General features: G+C 29.1%; 1 protein-coding gene across 3 annotated transcripts in view; it reads right to left on the minus strand.

Moving 5' to 3' along the window:
* Positions 1-22,966, minus strand: part of LOC129975664 (retinaldehyde-binding protein 1-like) — a 49,361-nt gene that overhangs the window by 8,315 nt on the left and 18,080 nt on the right. For 2 of the 3 annotated variants that reach the window (XM_056088776.1, XM_056088774.1), the window contains exons 2-4: positions 6,863-7,105; positions 4,049-4,294; positions 389-582 (exon numbers count right to left, since the gene is read on the minus strand). In XM_056088776.1, coding sequence (XP_055944751.1) covers positions 389-582; positions 4,049-4,294; positions 6,863-7,025 — 603 coding nt within the window. In that variant the 5' untranslated portion in view covers positions 7,026-7,105. Of the gene's footprint in view, positions 1-388; positions 583-4,048; positions 4,295-6,862; positions 7,106-12,483; positions 12,780-22,966 lie in introns of those variants that run through there. The other variant, XM_056088775.1, reaches the window with a different exon arrangement.

The following is a 22,966-nucleotide window of genomic DNA, read 5'->3' on the forward strand; positions in this document are numbered from 1 at the left end:
TTGTTCATTATAAATAAAGCCATCTGGCAATTATTGACTTCACAGACTTCTGTCCGGTATCTTTCTTTTTGCTGAAATTTTTGCCTTATTTGGCATTTTTTGAAGACATTGTGAAGACATTTTTTGAAGACACCTTATTTGACATTTTTTGTCATTGTTGTCTGTGAAAAATTAAAAGGAATAGAAATTTTTGTGAAAATTGTCGATCGCCTTGAGTTTGACGAGTTTTGTTAAGTAGCATTCTTATGATTTTGGAATATTTAAATACGTGCATCACTGTCAAGTGCAATCTTGAAACTTAACGATTTTAAGAAAAAAAAAATCCGTACTGCAAATTTTCCAGAAAATATCATGAGTAGATTTCAAATAAAATAGAATATTAATCTACCTGAGTGCCGTGATACAGCAAATAGAGGTTGGATGGAGTGATATATCTGAGGTGCTTCATGGGGTTGCTCTTTGCATCAATAATGACCTTGAAACCATTTATTTGAGTCATTGGCTCTTGAAGGGACTGCAACAGATATATTGCAATTGATCGTTTGAGATCATCGATGCGCAGTTTTTCAGGATCCCAATTGTCTGACAAAGAAAACAAATGCAAGTAAATAAATATTGATTAAAAACAGATTTATAAACACTTTTATTGGCAGACGATTTTTTATATCAATCATTTTTAATTGTTGATAGTTGTGATCATAAATTTTTCGGATTCGCTGCTAGGTCAACGATCGGTATGAAATAAAATTTATTTTAATTAATAATTAAATAATAATTATGTACTCTGAAAATTTTTAAATGATACTTTGTCAAAGACAACAAAAAAATCAATTATATGAAATTTCAAACTTAAGGACAGCAGGAAGTGAATGAAAAAAATCTATTTCAAAATCTCATCGTTACAAATATGAATTAAATTAAATTAAAGAAAAACGTTTAAAAGAAATGGTCTCACAAAAAAGCAACTACTGTACTCAATTGCATTATTGTATAGTAAATAACATTTTACCTTTCAGAAGAACGATTACTTTCGCTTTTAATCAAGTATTCTTATAAAAACTTTTTCTTTCAAAGACAGTAGACGGTTAATGATTTCTCTTTAAAATGAGTTTTTTTTTATCTTTTGAAAACTAGAGATGGCAGCACAAAACAACTGTTAATGCTGTTTTGAAGTGGAAAAAAAACTGTGTCTCTGAAAGTTTTGGAGGGCTAATGAAATCGAATGTTTTCTATCTATGTATCTATGTATTTATTATATATGCTTTACTGTACTATTACATTTTCAAATCCCTATCTTTTCTTAATTTATAAAGTAAAAGTCTCTGTTACATGGTTTTAATTGATGCTGATGGTACTTGATAAGTGAAAATGTAATATTTAATGTGAAAGTATGTAAAATATTTTAAGTTAAAATAATGTTAAGATATGATTTTTGTGTTAAGATAACATTTTTCATGACGTTCTTGCTGTAATTCAAACCAAAACATCACGTCATCATGACTGTAACTTTTATTTTTAAGCAGTTTTATTTTTATATTATCAGAAAAAATTTATTTTAATAATAATTTTTTTAAATTTTTTAATAGTTATTATAGTTATTGAATTAAGTCGTTATAAGCAAATTTTACTTTCATTCCTAATAAATATTTTTTTTTTCATTATTCTCTGTTTCCCCCTAACTTGGCAGTAGTGTATATTCTAGGCATGCCGAATCGCAGTCGTTATCAGGGGAACTGGGTTACTTTAAAGTACAAAGTTACTAGAAATGCAAATCACTGGCGAAACTTTATCTCGCAAATTTTTCGCCAAATAGTAAATATTTATTTACTTTATTATATTATCACTTTATCAGAGAATTAATTGTTTCCTTATTTTCATTATTTTTCCAATATTATTGATACATTATTTTAATAAATCATTAATGTTATTTCATTTCGTTTCATCGTTTCTGAAAAGAAAACCCTAAATCTTTCAATATTCTGTAAAGCATAGTTCGGCTAATGTTTTTCGAAAAGATATCTGTATCATCGTTCACATCTTTTTAAACTTTATCTAGTGTTGGGTTCTCATTTCTGCGAAAATATGCATGGATTTTTCGTCAAATACAGGATAATGTAAAATCATCATATTTTACAAGACCTGAATGTTTGGCGGAGACGTAAAAGAAAATCGCGCCAAATATTTGACCTTGAAGACCGGTTCTAGCCAAAGTGGAATTCATTATGTCAATCTGTTAGTTTTATTCGTTCGCTTTATTTACAAAATACTTAACAGATAACTTGAGAATAATTTTAAATACATATTGATAAAAAAAGGATTTCTGCAATTTATGATATTATTTGATAAATTTCTGCGGATTTTAACTATTTTAAAGTCGGAATTGATGGGGAACTCTTTCCCAACGCGGAGCGTCACATTTTCTACCTTTTACAATACTGCCAAGTTAGGGTGAAACAGAGTATAGTAATCTAAGTTTTCGGATGCGATTTCATATATCGATACGAAAATATGAGTATCGATACTCATATTCAATGAAAATGTGTGTTGACCATTTATTGGGCACATCGCCTGTATCCAAGCTACTTTATTCGTTGAGATTCAATACCCATTTGTTGATATTTAATAGATTAATACATTTGATTATATCAGACATCATTATTATATTTATAGCCGTCTTATGCTACATTGTGTATCTAAAATTCTATACAAAATACGATAATTATAAACATTCATTTAACTCCTTTTAAAAGTTGAACAATCATAAATACATGTACGACATCATTCACAAAGCATGCAATTGCTGACAGCTTTCTGCAGAAAGTCAACTTGCCAATTTAATTAATAAATGGCAATAATTTTTCTTGCCTAATGATTAGATCTTTTTATATTCTCTTATATTATTTTGTATTTAATGGTTTTGTGATGGCTGTATACTATTTTTAATTTTCTAATAAGTTTTTAAATATTTTTAAAAATTATTGATTACTGTTTTTGTGCTTTTGCTTGATGCTGATTTTTTTTCTGCATCTTGTGCTGTTCATCCTTGGATTCGGAAACCATCAGTGCTTCTGCTCACGCTTTATTAAGGTGTATGTACACACTTGAAACTTCAAAAATCGTTCAAAATATCGAATATTTTTTTATTACTTAATAATGTTCTCTGGCCCTTGAGCTTTCAAACTGTAGCAAGATGTTGTCAATATTCGAAATATTTCTAGAGTTATAATTATTTTTCTTGAGGTGCTTTCATTAAAAACTCTAGTTACGGTTTTTTAAACTCATTTTATGGAGAATGATATTTTTCCACTATGTTACTTCATTCAAACAATCATAACTCAACAAGAAATGAACCAAATACAATTATTTATATATCAGAATAATCTGTATGAAATAGCGGATGTTTTGTGCCTCAATCAAAGTAATATTTATAGAAATAAATTTTTAATAGCTATTTAAAAGTTAAAATTACAGAAAAAAAATCTGGTTTTTTCTCTTCATCGTTGATGAAAAAATTGTTAAAAAAAACTATGTATTTTTAAAACTTGATGGAGGCAGACAGCATGAAGACTCATATTAGGTATCATTTCCAACTAGAATTGTGTGTCTGTACAAATTAGAATTTAAGATATCGTATTTCAAAAAACATGCTAATTAGCTCATTAAATATTATTTAATTAATTAATAATTAGTGCAATATGGGTTTTTCTCACTGAAATTAGTTTAAATATATATTAATGACCTACTGTGAAAAAACTGGATTTTTAAAGTTAAAATTAAAAAAAAAATCTTCTAGTGTGTACGTACACCTTAAACGCTTATTTCGTCAAAAAAGGGGTGAGAGGAAAGATGAAAGGAGGGTATGTTTACATTTAGCTATAGGGTGAACTCAGATTATTGGTGGGAAAAAAAGGCATAAGAATCACTCATCTTTCTGCTTGTCATGCTTTAGCGAAATAAAATCGTCGAAAAGTGCTAGTATCTGGATCCTGAAAGGAATATCAATAGATGAAGTGTGCCTTTTCTGAATAAATAAATAAATACTACATACCTAAGTGAGCTGCGAGAATTGCGCATCCATCCTGACATCTCCAGGGTAAAACGGTTAAAACATTTTCGGACATTGAACACGAGATTTCTTCGTAAGAGAACCCACTAAATATCTCAGGATGCTTTTTCTTCAAATGGACTAGTGCTTTTAGAAACGAAAAAGCCTTCGCGATATTGTATTTCTTGCTTATGAGATATTGTAGCAGAAAATCATCTTCAAACTCTAAGTGCTTGGTATGCTTGTCCTCTATAATAAACAAACAAACAAAAATGTCATTCGAAACAATAAAAGTATATTATAAAATTTTAATGCATTGAAAGTATTGGAATTGCACAGTTTCCAATTCTGTCGACAGTCAATATGCAAAATGTTCATAATTAAATAGAAAGTGCTTAAAGCTCAATGGGTCAAGAGCAAGACATTTTGCACACGTATTGCACAGTCGAATCACAATATTATGACCACCATGCTGGTTGATCAGGTTGACGAAAACACAGTTATGGCCAATCATAGATAAAAACTGAGAAACCTGTTTGTCGGAAGTCACATAAAGGTGATTTCAGAGTACACGTTCGTATTTCTATAGATGCCGTAATGGGCAACACAAGCGATTTAACAGACATTGAAAAGAATATGGTAATCGAAAATAGAACAACAGGGTTGCAGCATTCCTAAAATTTAATAATTTTTTTAAAGAATTTTCGTTTCACGTAGTGCGTGGTAAATGGGTACAATAACTGGAAGAATCAAAAAGATGTACGGAATATGGGTCAAAACAAGCCACTAATGATAGAAGTAAGTGTTGCTTGCATTATCTAGTTAAGAGTGATCGACGTGTTAACGTCGATACATTAATGGCCTAAATGAATTCACAATGCACCAGAAAGTTATCCAGAACAACTTTCCCCCCGGGGGGGGCACCTCGAATTGAGGATGAGATGCTTCCGGCATGGTGGTTGGATCTCGCCACCCTGGAGGGTACACTAATAGGTGGGGGATCAGGCTCCTCCCATCTATGACGGGACGTACTTCCTTCGGGGAGGGTTGTACTGTGGCCGGTGGCGGCCCTTAGGACTCAACCACAGTTCCCGCCAATGTTGCTGTTGCGGCGGTCCGGGCATTCAGTTTTATGGTTTAAATCCGTGTGCCTTCGGGCGGGTCGGAGAGTTAGATGGTTGACTATCCAGAACAACTGCTCAAATCACTTTATTGTCTATTGGTCTTCGTAGCAGATGTCTGATTCTAGCCCCCATACTGACATGCGTGTAGTATAAGAAACGTTGTGCATTTGTGTATAAGAAACGTTGTGCAGAAGACTCTACTATGTATTTAGATCATACGTATTTATTTAGGAAAAAAATTCATATTCCACCACCACCGCAGAAGAAAAGGACACTTCGAGATAAATTTGAGGCATGAAATAAGCACAACGGCGAATTAGAGGGAATGTTTTGACTTAAGAATTATCATATACTTCTAAATAAAAGTATTATTTTCATTTCCTCGAGCAGAAAATTGGGGACTTCCAGAGAGTTCCGGCATTTCGTGCTACGCAGCAGGGGGAAAATGAAATTGAAAATGCATTTTAAAATCTTTTTTTACCAATTAATTGTAGCCAAATGTTAAACAATTAATCATATACAAAAATTGAGGCACTATTTAATTATCATTTTTATAAGCCTGGAGTACATTGGCAAAGAGAGAGACAACCCGCACACAGATTAGATTCAAAATCTCATAAAAAATATGCGCATCAAATGCTAAAACTGTACTAAATTTCATCTATCCCAGTGATTGCACTTTTTAATTATCGTATTAGTATAATGCAAAAGTAAAGACTAAGAGATAATAATAAATTTGGCCATATTTGATTCATAATCTAAAAAAATTCTACATATTAAATGTTATATACCAAATTTTATTTATTCAAGTTGATGTGTTTTTGAGCTACCACATTTATATGCATGTAAAATTACAGAGATACTCAATTGATAGGTTTTCAGAGGGGATTTGAGTGAGAATTTGAAATAAAGTTGCATTTTATATGCTAATTCAGTATACAAGATTTTAGGCATCTAGATCCTTTCTGTTTGTAGTTATTGAGTTCACCTGTACTTAGGCAGTCAGGTAGTCCAGCTTCCTATGAATTTATTTCGTACAAAATTTGATGGAAACCTACCTATGGAGTAAAATGACACATGCTAAATTTAATCCATTTAGATCAAGGCAATTTTGTGTCAACGTATTTACAGACAGATGGACAGATAGATATAAATCCAAAAATATGTTTCTAGAACTCAGAGACATCAGAATCTTGGAAATTCATCAAAATCTCGATTTCATTTTTTTTCTTTTTGTTCTTTGTAAATTTGGCAATAAAATAAAGGAAGAATTCTTCATTTGATTAAATTGTGATGGATATTTTATCGGAGAATTCAATTTTGGAATTTACAAATACTTTTCCAATACTCAGAATAAATTTTTAAAAAAATGGTGCTATGTCTTAATATTAGCAAGTATTAAATATATCTGAAAATTGTTATTCAATATTTTGAATGTCTCACGATATCCTAAAGATATAGTATAAAAATCCTTTGAAATTACAGAAAAAATATATTGGAACAAAAATAAACTCAAATAACATTTGTTTGCATTTTTTAAAAACACATGCAGCAAATAATAACAATATAATAACTTGTTAAACAATTCTGTAAGCGAAGCAAACATTAACAAAAATTCTTGTTAACAACTCTTTGCAACTAATTTTTTTCCTTTGAATATTAAATTTATAATATAAGAATGATTAAAACTTACTCTTTATCAGCTCTTTTAGTTGACGAAGTCCTTGAGCTCTTTTGTCAGGAGAGTCATGCAATTCCGCTTCAGCTTTTTTGCGGAAATATTCCGGTACATTGCCACACTCAAAAGGCAGAATTTCTTCGCCAATTCTGGCAGTGGCTGGATCTCGGATGAACATGGTTTAGTCGTAACTTATATTTAATCCACCGCTAAGCCGTTATAGCATTGCCTGGTTTACCAACTTTTGATAAATTGTACCTAAAAGAGAGGAAAATACTGTAAGAATATTTATTAATTAATTATGTAGGTAAAATACTATTAAAATTACAGGGTGCGACAAAAAAACTCGGACAAACAGTTTTTAACATAACTGTATTAAAAATAAATAAATTAACAAAATATAATAAATAATAATGATAATAGGCTTTCAATAATGAATAAATTTAATTTATTTCAAAGTGGCCGCGCAGATGTGCAAACGCTTATTGAGATTTTCTGCAATGGGCTACAGGTATTCTACCTTTAATCTATCTCATTCTCGCCAAAGCGATTGTTTTAAAGAGTCCAAATTTTTGTGTGCTTTAGTGCAAGCTCTAGACTCCAAATTGGACCATGCACTGTAATCCATGGGATTGACATTCGGCGAATATCGTGTCCAATCTCCAGATGATAGCATGTTCGGAAAATGTGCCTTGCACCACTCTTGTGTCTTTTTGGCCTTGTGAGCTCATGCGGAGTTTTGTCGAAAAGTAAAGTTTGCATAGTCGAAGCGCCTTTTGAAGTACAACAACTTCTAGAATATCCCAATAATACATTTTTTTTACATATTTTAACATCCTCATTCAGAAAAACCAGAGATGTTTTACCGATTGCGTAAATTCCGCTCCAGACCATGACTGACTTTGGTTATTGGCGATGTTCAACAATTGCTGAGGTGCTTGGGGCATCTACAGAAAAGATCCTATCGTTCTGGGTGTTATGAGCTCGTTGGATGGTAAAGAGCTTCTCATTAGGGAAAAGAAATCTCTACAGAGCTGACTTGAGACCAGTTTCAAAAGTTTTCTTTCATTTTTGGAACCGCATGAGTTTGATTTATTAATTCAGAAACTGATCTTTTCGGAACTTATGAGGTTCAGTCCAAGCTCTGCTTTTGCTATTCGCCGCACTGATAGGTCTCTTATTCCCATTTCACAAGTGATGTTTCTCATGGGAACCCTCGGATTTCGTAGAACTAGTTTTTTGCTAGTTGAACGAACTAGCAAAAAGCTAGTTCACTGTTAGCTAGTTAGCTTTTTGCTAGCTTTCGTTGAACTAGCTTTTCCTCCATTTCATGAAAGTGGACCGCAAAGTTCTGATGAATGCGTCAGACTGTTTTCCGAGACACATTAAAACAATTCTTAAATCGCAGATCTTTTGCTTCATTTTGCTTTTTTTTTTGTAAAAAAAAGCCCCAAAAAAACGAGTAAACTAAGAGATATATTAAAAATATTTTATAATTGAAATGAAGGACAGAAAGAAATTAACACAAAATAAAAAATAAAAAAAAATTAGTTAACTTCAATTCTATGATGCAATAATTTTGCCCGAGTTTTTTCCCCCCTCTCCCTGTATTTAAAAATTCATTTTCATTCTCTAATGTTTTTAGTAACAATTTAAATTATTTATTTCTAACCGCTAACGGGAAAAATAACGGGAATAGTAAAAGGCATTGAAAAACAAATTTGTGTCGTTAATAATTTTCTTTTTTGGAATGGTATAATTAATGTTGTTAATAATTTTCTTTTTTGGAATGGTATAATTAATGTTGTTAATAATTTTCTTTTTTGGAATGGTATAATTAATGTTGTTAATAATTTTCTTTTTTGGAATGGTATAATTAATGTTGTTAATAATTTTCTTTCAATTTATAATTCATCATTGCATAGAAATATTAAATGATCAAGATTTTTTTTTTCAATTAACTGATAGGTTTATACACAGAAAAGGGAAATAATGATAATTTAACTAATTTGTGATCCGATCATTAAACTCTGAAGATATTAAAATGGTGTATTTTTATTTAACATTTTAAAATTTCAACACTTCAATTCACAAGGAAGCAAGTATAAAAAAGATAACAAAATTCTATTTTTACAAAAATAAATAAATAAATAAAAGCTAGTCAGGTAAGTCAGTGCCTGTAAAAAGAAAGACTTCAATTTTCATTTTAGTGACTTTTTACAATTAGAAAAATAATTTGTATGCTTAAGTACAGGGTGTTCATTAATTATTGTCGGGGTTTAAAGTACCTCATAACTTTCGAATAAAAAATATTACGCAAAAACAGATTACGTATTCGTAAATTACAACTCAAAGAATTTTATTAATGATATTAAAGTATAAAACTTGCACAATTTGCACTTTGTAGGCATTCAGCTGAAGGCGATTCTTTGAGTTGTACTTTACGAATACATAATTCTTTGAGTTGTACTTTACGAATACATAATTCTTTGAGTTGTAATTTACGAATACATAATTCTTTGAGTTGTAATTTACAAATGAATAATTCTTTGAGTTGTAATTTACGAATACATAATTCTTTGAGTTGTAATTTACGAATACATAATCGCCTTCAGCTGAATGCCTACAAAGTGTAAATTGTGCAAGCTTTACACTTTAATATCATTAATAAAATTCTTTGAGTTGTAATTTACGAATACGTAATTGGTTTTTGCATAATATGTTTTATTCGAAAGTTATGAGGTATGGAAACCCCGACAATAATTAATGAACACCCTGTATTACACATTGTCGAAGCATGCGTGCATAAATTTTTCAAAATAGATTAACTAAAAATCACATAGGCATTTAGGATATACGGGCTTTTGAAAAGATCATAGTGGTTCAAAAGGAATCAAACAGATTTTATTCTCTCAAAATAATGCACTGTAACAAATCTATCAAACATAGCATATCTTTGAAATTTATAAAGTTATTATTTTATGGTATATTGTCCACTTTCGGCTTTCCTATCTTTGTTTAAGATTGTACTTCTGTATATAGGGTGTTCATTAATTATTGTCGGGGTGTCCGTACCTCATTACTTTCGAATAAAAAATATTACGTAAAAACCGATTACGTATTCGTAAATTACAACTCAAAGAATTTCATTAATGATATTAAAGTGTAAAGCTTGCACAATTTGCACTTTGTAGGCATTCAGCTGAAGGCGATTATGCATTCGTAAATTACAACTCAAAGAATTTCATTAATGATATTAAAGTGTAAAGCTTGCACAATTTGCACTTTGTAGGCATTCAGCTGAAGGCGATTATGTATTCGTAAATTACAAATCAAAGAATTTCATTAATGATATTAAAGTGTAAAGCTTGCACAATTTGCACTTTGTAGGCATTCAGCTGAAGGCGATTATGTATTCGTAAATTACAACTCAAAGAATTTCATTAATGATATTAAAGTGTAAAGCTTGCACAATTTGCACTTTGTAGGCATTCAGCTGAAGGCGATTATGTATTCGTAAATTACAACTCAAAGAATTTTATTAATGATATTAAAAAGATTAATGAATTTGCACATGGCTGCCCTTCGTGGCTCGTAACACATCGAGACGAAATTCGATTTCCCTCCAAGTGTTCTCCAGCATTTGTGGAGTAATATTTTGGATCGCAGTAACAATTCTGCGCTTCAGTTCATCAAGGGAGGGCACAGGGGTCTTGTACACAATGTTCCTGACAAACCCCCATAGAAAGAAGTCCAGCGGTGTTATATCTGGTGATCTCGGAGGCCCTGGGATTGGTCCACCTCTTCGCATTGTTGCCAAATTCTTTGCGTTGTAATTTACGAATACATAATCGCCTTCAGCTGAATGCCTACAAAGTGCAAATTTTGCAAGCTTTACACTTTAATATCATTAATGAAATTCTTTGAGTTGTAATTTACGAATACGTAATCGGGTTTTGCGTAATATTTTTTATTCGAAAGTTATGAAGTACGGAAACCCCGACAATAATTAATGAACATCCTGTATAATCAGACTGAAAAATATAATATAAACATCATCATTGTATTACAAATCACAGCGCAGATAAATTAGAAAATGTTTTGGTGCAAAATAAAAGCGTAAGTAGAAATCTTACTCCAGAATTAATGTCGACATACATTCATATATATATATATATATATATATAATTGCAACATTGAGAACGCCCTCAAATGATTGGTTTTATGGAAGAAGAAAATTAGTTTGAACTTCATCATAATAATAAAAACTATGTTATACATTGTATATTAGATTAAATTTAAAAAATATGAAAATTAAAAATTGTAAGAAAATAAAACTGTCATCAATATAAAAAAAGAAATTTTATTTTTTAGTTTCCAGATTATATATAATCCAGTTTTTAGAATATATATTTTGTATTAGATTAAATTTAAAAAAAATAGGAAAATTAAATATTATAGGAAAATAAAACTGCCGTGGAGAAAAAAGAAAAATTTATTTTTTAGTTTCTAGATTATATATAATTTAGTTTTGATAATGAATTGTGTATTAGATTAATTAAAGAAAATAAAACTGTCATGAATATAAAAAAAGAAATTTTATTTTTTAGTTTCCAGATTATATATAATTCAGTTTTTAGAATATATATTTTGTATTAGATTAAATTTAAAAAAAATAGGAAAATTAAATATTATAGGAAAATAAAACTGCCGTGGAGAAAAAAGAAAAATTTATTTTTTAGTTTCTAGATTATATATAATTTAGTTTTGATAATGAATTGTGTATTAGATTAATTAAAGAAAATAAAACTGTCATGAATATAAAAAAAGAAATTTTATTTTTTAGTTTCCAGATTATATATAATTCAGTTTTTAGAATATATATTTTGTATTAGATTAAATTTAAAAAAAATAGGAAAATTAAATATTATAGGAAAATAAAACTGCCGTGGAGAAAAAAGAAAAATTTATTTTTTAGTTTCTAGATTATATATAATTTAGTTTTGATAATGAATTGTGTATTAGATTAATTAAAGAAAATAAAACTGTCATGAATATAAAAAAAGAAATTTTATTTTTTAGTTTCCAGATTATATATAATCCAGTTTTTAGAATATATATTTTGTATTAGATTAAATTTAAAAAAAATAGGAAAATTAAATATTATAGGAAAATAAAACTGCCGTGGAGAAAAAAGAAAAATTTATTTTTTAGTTTCTAGATTATATATAATTTAGTTTTGATAATGAATTGTGAATTAGATAAATTAAAAAAAAATATGAATATTAAAAATTGTAAGAAAATAAAACTGTCATCAAGAAAAAAGAAGATTTCATTTTTTCGTTTCCAGATTATATATAAATCAATTTTGAGATATGAGATATTTTAAAGATGCATTTCAAAATAAGAAAGACTTGACTATTTTTAATTAACTATTATTTTAACTAACTTTTGGTCGTAATAGTGATCTTTCTCCTCATTCTAATGGTAAGGCTAAAATTCAGCACGTTCGTATTTTTCATGTAAAAATACATGAATACACATGAAAAAGCTCATATAAAAATACATACAAACAAACATTCATATTTATATATATTATTAGAAGAATTTTTTCAAGAACAATTTTTAATACTTACCAGCAATATACAATTGAAATATACACTATTTCCCACAAAATGAATTAATAACTTATAAATATATAGGTAGCTGCCAAATCCCTCACGTTTTTATATTATCAAATCGCTTTTGATCAAAATAAATCTGCTCAAAAATTATTTATCAATTTCTGTTTCCTCAAAGTAAATATTTTAAAACAAATCTAATAGACGCAATGCGTTTCCGTTCCTTATATAGTTGTCATTTTATCGTCCACGTGGTCATATCGTTTTACCTTGATATCTTTCTGATCACTTGTGGCAATCACAGATCTTCCCGAAAGATCTGATCACCATTCGCATATTGGAATGAAACGAAACTCAATCAAAAATGTATTTTGCAACCAGGCTAAGGTTCGGTAATTATGTAACCACAAGATTAAAAAATAACGAACCAAATAAGAATCATTGGCTCTGCTTATCAATGTAAATACGTTTTGATACGTTGTAAATTGCGATTAACGTTATCAATGGAACTTCGCAGATGATTTGAAGTGTGATACGATGAAAATATATTTTACTTTTTAAGTTCATCATGCATAAATAACTTTGTGTTCATGTATTGTCATTGAATTTTTTTTAAAAACTTTAAATAAGCTCTTAATCATCTTTACTTAACATTCTTAAGATCATTTTAGTTATGGTATCTCCGAATGCTGGAGCGTCTCTTTCAAAAAAAAAGGAAAATTCCTCACCCCCTCTCAAATCCTGCAGTGATAGTTCATGTTATTGAAAGGTTGCTATACAAAAAATGCTTCCTCTTAGCTAAAAGCTATTAAGCAACTATATGTTTGGGCGTCCTTTAAGTATTCTTTAAAATACCCTTTTTTCCCAAATACATTTGGGTGAGCGTCTCTAATGAACAAAGCATGCACCACAGGTATTCAATCAGTCATATAACAGAAGAAGTAATTAATCAATTATATCCGAGAGATTTGGACGACGCCGTAACTTCGTTGAACGGGCGGTTGAGGCTCTTTCATATCGATAGAGTTAGAAGTCTTAAAACGTATATGATTAAGAAATTCCAAAACCCCAATAATCACACACTGCTTAAATAAGATATGGACAATTTTTTCCGGAAATCAGTACAAATATGAGATAAAATATAGGGAGATTGTGGTACAGTTTGGACGTGATGTACATTCTATCAATAATCTTCTCTTAAAGTAGACTTCCATCTTACTGTTGCATAGAGCATTAAGCGTTGTTGTCTTTTGTTCAGATATTGTTTATAGTACATCAATAAATTGCCTTTTCTTTGTAAAAAAATTCTGAAGAATTCGGATCAGACAGAATCTATTGTGCCTTCTAAAATCCAGGGTTTAACATCTAGGCCGCTTAAATTATGCACAGCCAGATTCTTTGCTTTGATTACATAAAAAAAAATCCTAAAGAATTATAGGATTGTTCTCAATAATCCGACAATTATATGTAGACTGACTATAAGAGGTCCACATATTTCACAAGTGTATATTCATTTTACAATTGAGGTCAGCATTCTAACCTTCAGCCAATTACAATCTGTTGTCATGTGACGCAATAGGTAGAATTCAAACAAATACTGTATGTCATGATCTTTGCGATGTTTGTTACAGTTCAAAATAAAAGTGCTTGGCTCTATTTATATTATGATTCATTTTGAATGATAGATTATTTAATCATTTCAGGTATGCTGTAATTATTAACAGATATTCACTTTTTTTTTCTTCATACCGATTAGTTTATCTTGATCTTTTTTAAAACTTAATTTGTTTTAATGTACTAATAATGGTAGAACAAATTTGTAGCAGAGATCAAAATAATGAGATATGAAATAAATCAAAAATATATCTATTAAACGTAATTATCTTCAATCGATTTCTGTTAATAAGATATTTTAAAAGAAATATATTATAGATAGAGGCTGGAGACTTAAGTATTCTTAATTTTTTCAGTTATATTCTCTTTAAACAGAACTTTCTGGCAACATGTTAAGAAGATCCTATGTCCTAAGGGGTAAAAACACTGGTTTTCGACCACATTGGCGAATTCTTTTTTTATTACTATTTCTTGTAGTTCAGGCTTTCCTCTTTCCAAAATAGTATTTTCTAGGAAAAGGAAGGTCTGATCTATCATCCAGGATAATTTTAAACAATTTTTTAGCTAAAATATTTCTTTAACTTCAATTTTCTTAAACTTTAATTTTTATAAAAATTTTCCACCGTTAACATGATATCTCAAAAACTAATAGAGGTATTTACATAAAAATTTCAGCTTGTGTTTTAAATACTGTGGGCAATGAAATGAACCAAAAGTTTTATTGTTGGTGAAATACTTTTTTATTTATAGGTGTTTTTAGAAAAATTAAGTTGTAAATTTATGGAAAAAATGTATATATATGTACATTTTTACCCATAATTTCTTTGCATCTCAAAAGGTTTCTTAGATTTGGGTTCATTTCATTCATCATTATATTCTATAACTTGTGTACAAAGAAAAATAGGATAGCTGCATTACAATTTTATGTAGAGTGTTAGCCGTTTAGGTTAAATTTCATTAAAATTTACTACAAATTTTCCTATTTCTCAAAATATATTATATTTCCAAATAATTTTTTTGTATATATAGTGTTTATAATTGACAATACATCTAAAAACCATAAATAGCTTTTAAAAAATCCAATTTTTCAAAAATATTGCTTCGAACGTAGTCGGCTACCTTAAACAACCTTAAATTAATGTCTTTTCATAGTATAAACTATATACATACAAGATGTTATTCAGTTTTTCTATCTCTTTACGGCTGTCTTTCCCTTACTTCCCTTAATATAATGCTTGTAGTTTGAACACTAAACGAAGTTTCTTAAGAACATGTAAAATTAAAGAAAACAATTTATCATGATTTAAAAATTTCGTTTCGATAGGATATGAAAAAAAAACTTACTTCGTATATTATAAGGCAGTTTCACTTTAAATCAGCATAAAATATGTTCAAACTACATTATTAAAGCAATAATATGATTCATTATGAGGTCTTAAATGAAATTTGGCATTGAGTACAAAATTGTAATTGTATTAGAATCGACATTCAGGATTGCATTAACAAAAGATGGACAAAAAACAAAAATGACTCGAGCACTAAAGATAATAATTTGGTAGTATTTGTTTACATTTGCTCTTGGAAAATGAAGGCCCCGCCCTTTTGAATACAGATGCACAACATGATTGGTTGAAATGAGAATACCTCCCCCAGTTGCAAAATAAACATGAATTTGTAAAATATGCGTCTGGTCCTAAATGAAACAGAAAGAAAGTATATTGTGCTTTCTGAAATTTAGAATGTCCCATCAAGAACGTATAAAGATTGTATAGCCAGATTCTTAGCTTAGACTGCATAAAAGCGGTCCAAAGGGCTATATTTCTAAGACCATTAGAAAAGTGAGAGAGAAAAGTATGACGCCATATCGATGGACGAAAACACTTTCACTGAAAATATTGGCAAAAATATTTACAAATACTGACTTTCATGTTTCCAATAAAGCTTCATTCGTACATCGGATATAACGACAAAAAAATCGCCTTGTATTTTTAATTATGGGTTGTAAAGATAAAGTTCTTTCTTGTTGTTTTTATGTACTCCAAGCAAGAGATCTGGCTGTGTAGAGTTTTGGCTATGATGGGACACCTTGTATAGTGAGTTAAAACCCGATGGTTATATTTTGATTGCCTCGTATCATACTAATTAAATATTATCAATAAACAGTAACCAAATCACTGGATAAAAAATCTTAATTTTATGCGAAACCACTGTCTTTATATTTATCAATCTCTATTTCAGACGTTAATAATAATAATAATATATATAAGCATTTTCGGAATCCTGTCGACTTTTTAATATGTAACATTATTTTATGTGAAGCATGATGCAGTTTGAAGACAGTGAAGAGACTTTTAATTTCGTGACGTTGTTTTATTTCATTTTGAAGAAGCAGGCATATGTATAAGCGATGAGCACACAGAGCGAAACAGAAAAGGAATGAGGAAAAAGCTCTTGAACATTTTATCCCTGGTCTTATATAACCTATTATTTTGATAGGGAAAATATTTCTTTACAGCGCTAATGTATTATGAGATTTCGATAGGGATTTTCGTTACACACGCGTAGACAAGGTAGGGAAAACACAGGGAGATTTTAAAAAAAGAATTTGCCTCATCAGCGGTATTTTATCTCTTCACGCGGAGTGTGGGAAAGTTAGTTTTAGCTGATTCAGCAGTTTAACAAATCTTCTCTTGAATTATTTAAGTAGAAACAGTGGAATTGGATCACGAAATAAGAGAATATTTTAGAATGAAGTTACTATGGGCTAAAGTAAGATAAAATCTTGAAAATTAATTAAATTGAAATCAGAGTTAAAATATCATTACATATATATATATATATGTAGGACTCAGAAATCACTACTATTTTAGAACGCACATTTAATTACATTTAGGACGATTAGGACATTTAGGATATATATACATTAACATAAAAGAATTGAACATTCAGTAGATTTCGTCGAATACGTCGAGTCGCGTCCCGTCTTTACTCTCGTCCAGATCCGTCTGATCTGACACGTCTTTACTCTCGTCCAGATCCGTCTGATCTGACACGTCTTTTCTCTCGTCCAGATCCGTCTGATCTGACACGTCTTTTCTCTCCTCCAGATCCGTCTGATCTGACACGTCTTTTCTCTCGTCCAGATCCGTCTGATCTGACACGTCTTTTCTCTCGTCCAGATCCGTCTGATCTGACACGTCTTTTCTCTCGTCCAGATCCGTCTGATCTGCTCTCCGTCTAACCAGCGTCAACTCCGTCTAACAACCAGCAGATGGCGCTCGCCAACAGGCGCTCGTCACTACATATATATATATATATATATACTAAAATAGCATAGCTTAGTATCCGCTACGATATCATATTATAAAGACTATGTCGAGTAATAACTAAGAAATATAAGTATCAAGTAATATATATGAAAAGGAAAATGAAACACAATCAATATTCTTGGCGATGCGACTGCTGACCGCAAGTGGCTAGTAGGAAAATATTTAAAAAAAATCCTGATTTTACTAAGAATAATAAAATACAACTTTAATCCGAGATAAAAGATTTACAATTTTATATTTTCATTTCAATTAATTACCAAAATGATGATGTAACATGACATATAAATGCCACATACCCCCCAAAAAAGAAAAAAGCAACAATTTTGGCCCAAGGTTATTCGATATTCCTCAAATATTGTTTAATAATCGAACTACGGGATTCAGATAAAACTGTATTCGATTTGACACTATGTCGCAGTTTCCTCTCCGTGTCACAAATCGTTTTCAACCCTTTGGCAGTTTTTAAACTTCCGTCATCAAACCGCTTTTGAAAGATGTTTTCATCCATGCCGATAATACAGATGACCTTCACTTAATAGCGAAAAGATCTATGAAACTCGTTCCATTGGCTTAAATTGACTAAACATAGTGTGGCGTTCAAAGATGGTTTCATAATTTATGGGTATAAATTTTTAGAAATTTATTCGGGACCTTGATTGATACCATTTTTTAATTGAACTGACTCAGATTTCTTCAGCGTGGTGGTCTAGACAGCTGCGTAGTGTCTAGTCAGACAACCCATCATTGATGAAGTTCATGGTAAAATTCTTTGGCAAACATTTTCTAAATAATAATAATAAAAAAAAACATCTAGTCCTAGATGGATGTTGTTAAATAGTAGCGCGGTATAATACATATCTATTAATTTTAAAATTCCAAAATGAATTTTGCTATATGAAAATGCAAAGGTAGAGAAAATTACTTTTTAAAAAGGAAGGTTAACTACTACATTTAAATATCGTATTTTTGACATGGTAATCTTTAGAGACTGGCATACTTTTTATTAAATGCGTGATGGAATTTAGAAGATATAAAATTCAACCAAAATTATAAAGCAGATCGTTAGTCCTGAAAATATTTTTTGGGTAATTGGTGCTGAAGAAAAAAATATTTTTCAAATTTTTTTACGTAATTTATTAAATTGGATAAATGGTGCTTAAAGAAAAATAATTTCAAATTTTTTTAGGCAATTAGGTAATTGATTATATTGAGTAATTGGTGCTTTAAAAAATTCAAATTTCCTTCTGTAATTAGGTAATTGATAACATGGGTAATTGGTGAAATTTTTCAAATTCTATTGAATAATTGATTGCCTTTAATTCGTATTTCTTAAGTTGGGTGCTGACTAAAAAAGTTTTTCAAGTTTTAGTTAAATTTTAAAATTTAATAAAAACCAGCATTTTTATTATAATTCCAAATTTAAAAAATGATTTTCGAAAACATAACAATGATATTAATTTCTGGATATTTGTTAATTTTAATTACTATTTTATTACACACACACACATTTAGTGGCAATATTTAAATAATTCTTAAAAAATTCGATATTTTTATAGATTTATTTTAACTCATGTTATCGTTTTCATAAAAGTTTTAAATAATGTATAAAAACAATGGAAACAAACTATATGATTATGCTATGTTATTTGGACAAAAAATTCGATTTTTAAAAACAATACTTATTCATTTTTCTTCAAATTTCTTATATTTAAACTCAAATTTTATTATTAAAAAATTATGCGGTTTTGAAGATAACTCTTTCGTTGCCATTCTTTCAATTGGTGCCATTTTTATCCAATGAAAATACAAACAAATTTATCAGTTCACTGACTTTAAAAATATTAAAATACTGATCACCAACTCATAATTATAAATAATGTTAAAACTTTAGAAAGTAAAAAAGCGAGTAAGAATCAATTATAACTGTCATGGTTATAAATACGAAAAAAATGAGTAATAATGTGAGAAAACTAATGCAATCCAATACTAGTTTAACATTAAGCCATGATATATGAGTTGGGACAAAAATGAATAAAGTATTATTGCCATTTAAAAAAAAATGTTTCAGCAACCCCGTGCCTTATATGTTCCAATTTTTATTTCATCTTTTATCTCAGCTTGTAAAACGCTTACAATGATAAATAAAGTGTCGGTGGGTTAGATTTTTTTATCGATTTCTGTGATAACATATTCTATTAAACACATTGTTTGTTTGAAATATCAGTGATAAATTAAATAAATTAAAACAGCACCTTTTAAATTATACAAAAATGTCAACGATTCTATTATTACAGCCATATTGATAAATTCCTATATAATATTTCTATTGTTAATGAACCAATTAATTTTCCTAATTAATATAAGACTTTAAATTATGGGTAAGGAATTGGGTTTGGGGAGTTATTGTGTTTATTATTACAAGTCATATTGATAAATTCTTGTATAATATTTCTACTATTAATGAAGCAATTTATTTCCCCAATCAATATAAGACTTTAAATTATGGGTAAGGAATTAGGTTCTGGGAGTTATTGGATCTATTAATACAGTCATATTGATAAATTAATGTATAATATTTCTATTGTTAATGAACCAATTGATTTTCCCAATTAATATAAAACTTTAAATTATGAGTATAATGAACGAGATTCTTTTACCAGATTTTCACATAAAATACGTAATTTCAAATCACATTATTTGATTAAAATTTAACTTAAAAGAAAACAATAATAAATAATTAATAAACAATTAAAACAATTAATTAACTTAAATTAACAATAATTAATAGTTAATAAACAATTAAAATAATCACTTAAAGTAAATTAACAATAATTAACAATTAATAAACAATTAAAATAATTATTTAACTTAACTTAACGATAATTAATAATCAATAAACAATTATAATAATTAATTAACTTAAATAAACAATAATTTTTCTTAACAGATAACAATATTTACATCATAGATATTATGGTGAATCAACAATATCTATCCTCTCTTATAATAAATTAGAAAGTGTGTTTTGTTGCTACATAGGCAAGATCATTTAACGTAGAGATATTTTGAAAGTTGAGAAGTATTTTCGGACTTTTTAATTAGTTAAAAGTAGGGGGGGGGAGTTATCTCGCTTTGAAAGACAACTTTACATCATTTTAAAGTTCAAAAATAGACAAAAATAATAATTTATACCAATGACAAGAAATTGGTATTCATTTATTTGTAGTGTAATTTTCTTTTAATATAGACACTATTTAAAAATATTTTTTTACATAATTTTAAACATTATATTTCATTGTTGTGATGAAATTCAATTCGTTTTTATCTTTTTTCCAAATATTTAATATCGTGATTTCCTTTTATTGTTGAGGTCTAAAGACTAAATGCATTAACTGCACTATTTACATAAGAAATATACGAGTGGAACGACAGGACATGAAATTAGAAGGATTATAGGACAACTGGGTTTTTAACAGCTTATTGATGTCATGGGACTTGAAACTACTAAAAATGTATTTACACAATAAATAGATTAATTATAATAGACTTCAATGCCTATTATAAATCATTTTTATGCTGTTCTAGTGAAATATGAGCATCAAATACATTAGAAGCTTAATGGAAATCAAAACCTTACTGAACTTCGAACAGAAGTTTTTCTTTTAAGTGGATATGGAAATTTTCTTATCTTTGAAAAGGAAACTAGTGCGTTCCAGTATTCTGAAGGACTTGAACTTGGATGATCTTCGGAAAGAGGGATCAAATATTACAATTAAAAAAATGGACTGCAATTCCCTAACATTTTGGCACTTTCATCCATTTTATCATTATAATATATTTATAGCCCTACTTGAAAGGCGGAAAAATAATTTATTTCAAAATGTTGATACTCAAACATCTGTTTGTATTGACGCATCTCTTTGTATTGACGCGAAGTATTCTACTTTTATCTAGTTTTCTTTTTTCTTTTCTTTTTTTTTAAGAAGGACGAAGTTCTATCTTATCTTTTTCATTCTTTTGCTTCTTAACCTTCAAATTTACAAAAAATAATAAATTAAAAAAAAAATTAAGAAATTGATAAGTTGGAAAAAAAGTAAAATCAAACGTTTCAGTTTATTATCTACAATGTTATTTAAAATAAACAAGGCTAAAAATGGTTTTACTTGTTATCCGCATGAATTACGATGAGATATTTTCTTTAATTCTTTTTTATTGAAAGTCAAGTTAAAGAAATGCTTTTAGATATTAGGTTTTAAAGTAAAAAAAATTATATTCGTAGAGTTTTAGAAAGAATATATAAATATTCATCATGCATATTTTAATTGTTCAGTTTAAAATTTTACAAGGCATCTAATTTCTAAATTATTTCAGTAGATTCCAGACTCTAATTTTATTTCATTATTTCTTAATAAAATTTCTTTTATTAGGATTAAGACAGTTAATCAGAGTTAATATTAATAATAGTTTATTTAGATTTATAAAAAGGAAATTTAAAAAATACCCTTTGCAAAAAACAGATACACTCCCATAAGAAAATCCTAAACACTCTAGTCACCTGCAAATATATCAAGGCTAAAAAAAATTCTCCAGATTAAATAAATTTAGCCTTCTATTGGGAGAAATAAAATTATTCATCCAATCAGTTCTTAGCTGAAGAGTGAATTGATACAATGAAATAAGGTCTACAATTCCAAGCCAGAAATCGTTTCGAACTTTTCCATTTTTTACTTTCTTGTATACGTAGTATAGAGAAAGTATAGTCATCTTTAAAAAATTCGAACTCGAGATTTTGACGAATCTCCTCGTCTTAAACGTCCTAGATTTTTTTTAAAAAATCGCATTTTTGAAAACATGTCCGTTTGTCTGTCTGTGACAAAGATAACTCAAACATGCCTTGAGCTAGATTCTTTAAATTTTTTATAAGGTCTTTATACCAATATTTGTAGCAAAATTGGCTTAGAGGAAATCTGTCAGTTCAGCTTTTCGAACATAATTTAACACAATAAATACAAAACGAAGAGAACTAGATAAATAAAATTCTGTACATGGAATTAACACCTGTAGTTGTAGATACTTATCACATTTTGAACCAGATTCAAGAAGAGATCGTCCGACTTAAGGTCTGTGTTTTTAGATACATATAAACACGATAGCCCTAAGTTACAGTGACTTAAATATATCAAGTTTGGTATGTGATTGTGTGACCACAGGTGTAATTCTGTGTCAAATTTGTATTCGGTTGGGAAACACGCGTATAAAGCATACATTTGATTTTCGGTTGCTATAAGCCGTTTGGCTGCGATTAAACACTAAACACCTCGCCAAGAATGACACAACAGATTCAGCACAAATGCAAAATTCACGCCAAAGGTTAATATTTCTATGATTAAATTTTTTGTACGCCAATATTATGCAAGGCGCTCTCTAGAGTAATATCTTTATTAGAGAGGATGCAAGAAAGTTTTGGGAATCACTCTCACTTTTTTGCTCTGTTTTTCTTCACAAGATTGATAACAATGGTATTAGTAAATGATTTAGTTTAATTTTATTAACTT

The sequence above is a fragment of the Argiope bruennichi genome, chromosome 7 (genome assembly GCF_947563725.1).
Source record: "Argiope bruennichi chromosome 7, qqArgBrue1.1, whole genome shotgun sequence".
NCBI classification, from domain to species: Eukaryota; Metazoa; Arthropoda; class Arachnida; order Araneae; family Araneidae; genus Argiope; species Argiope bruennichi.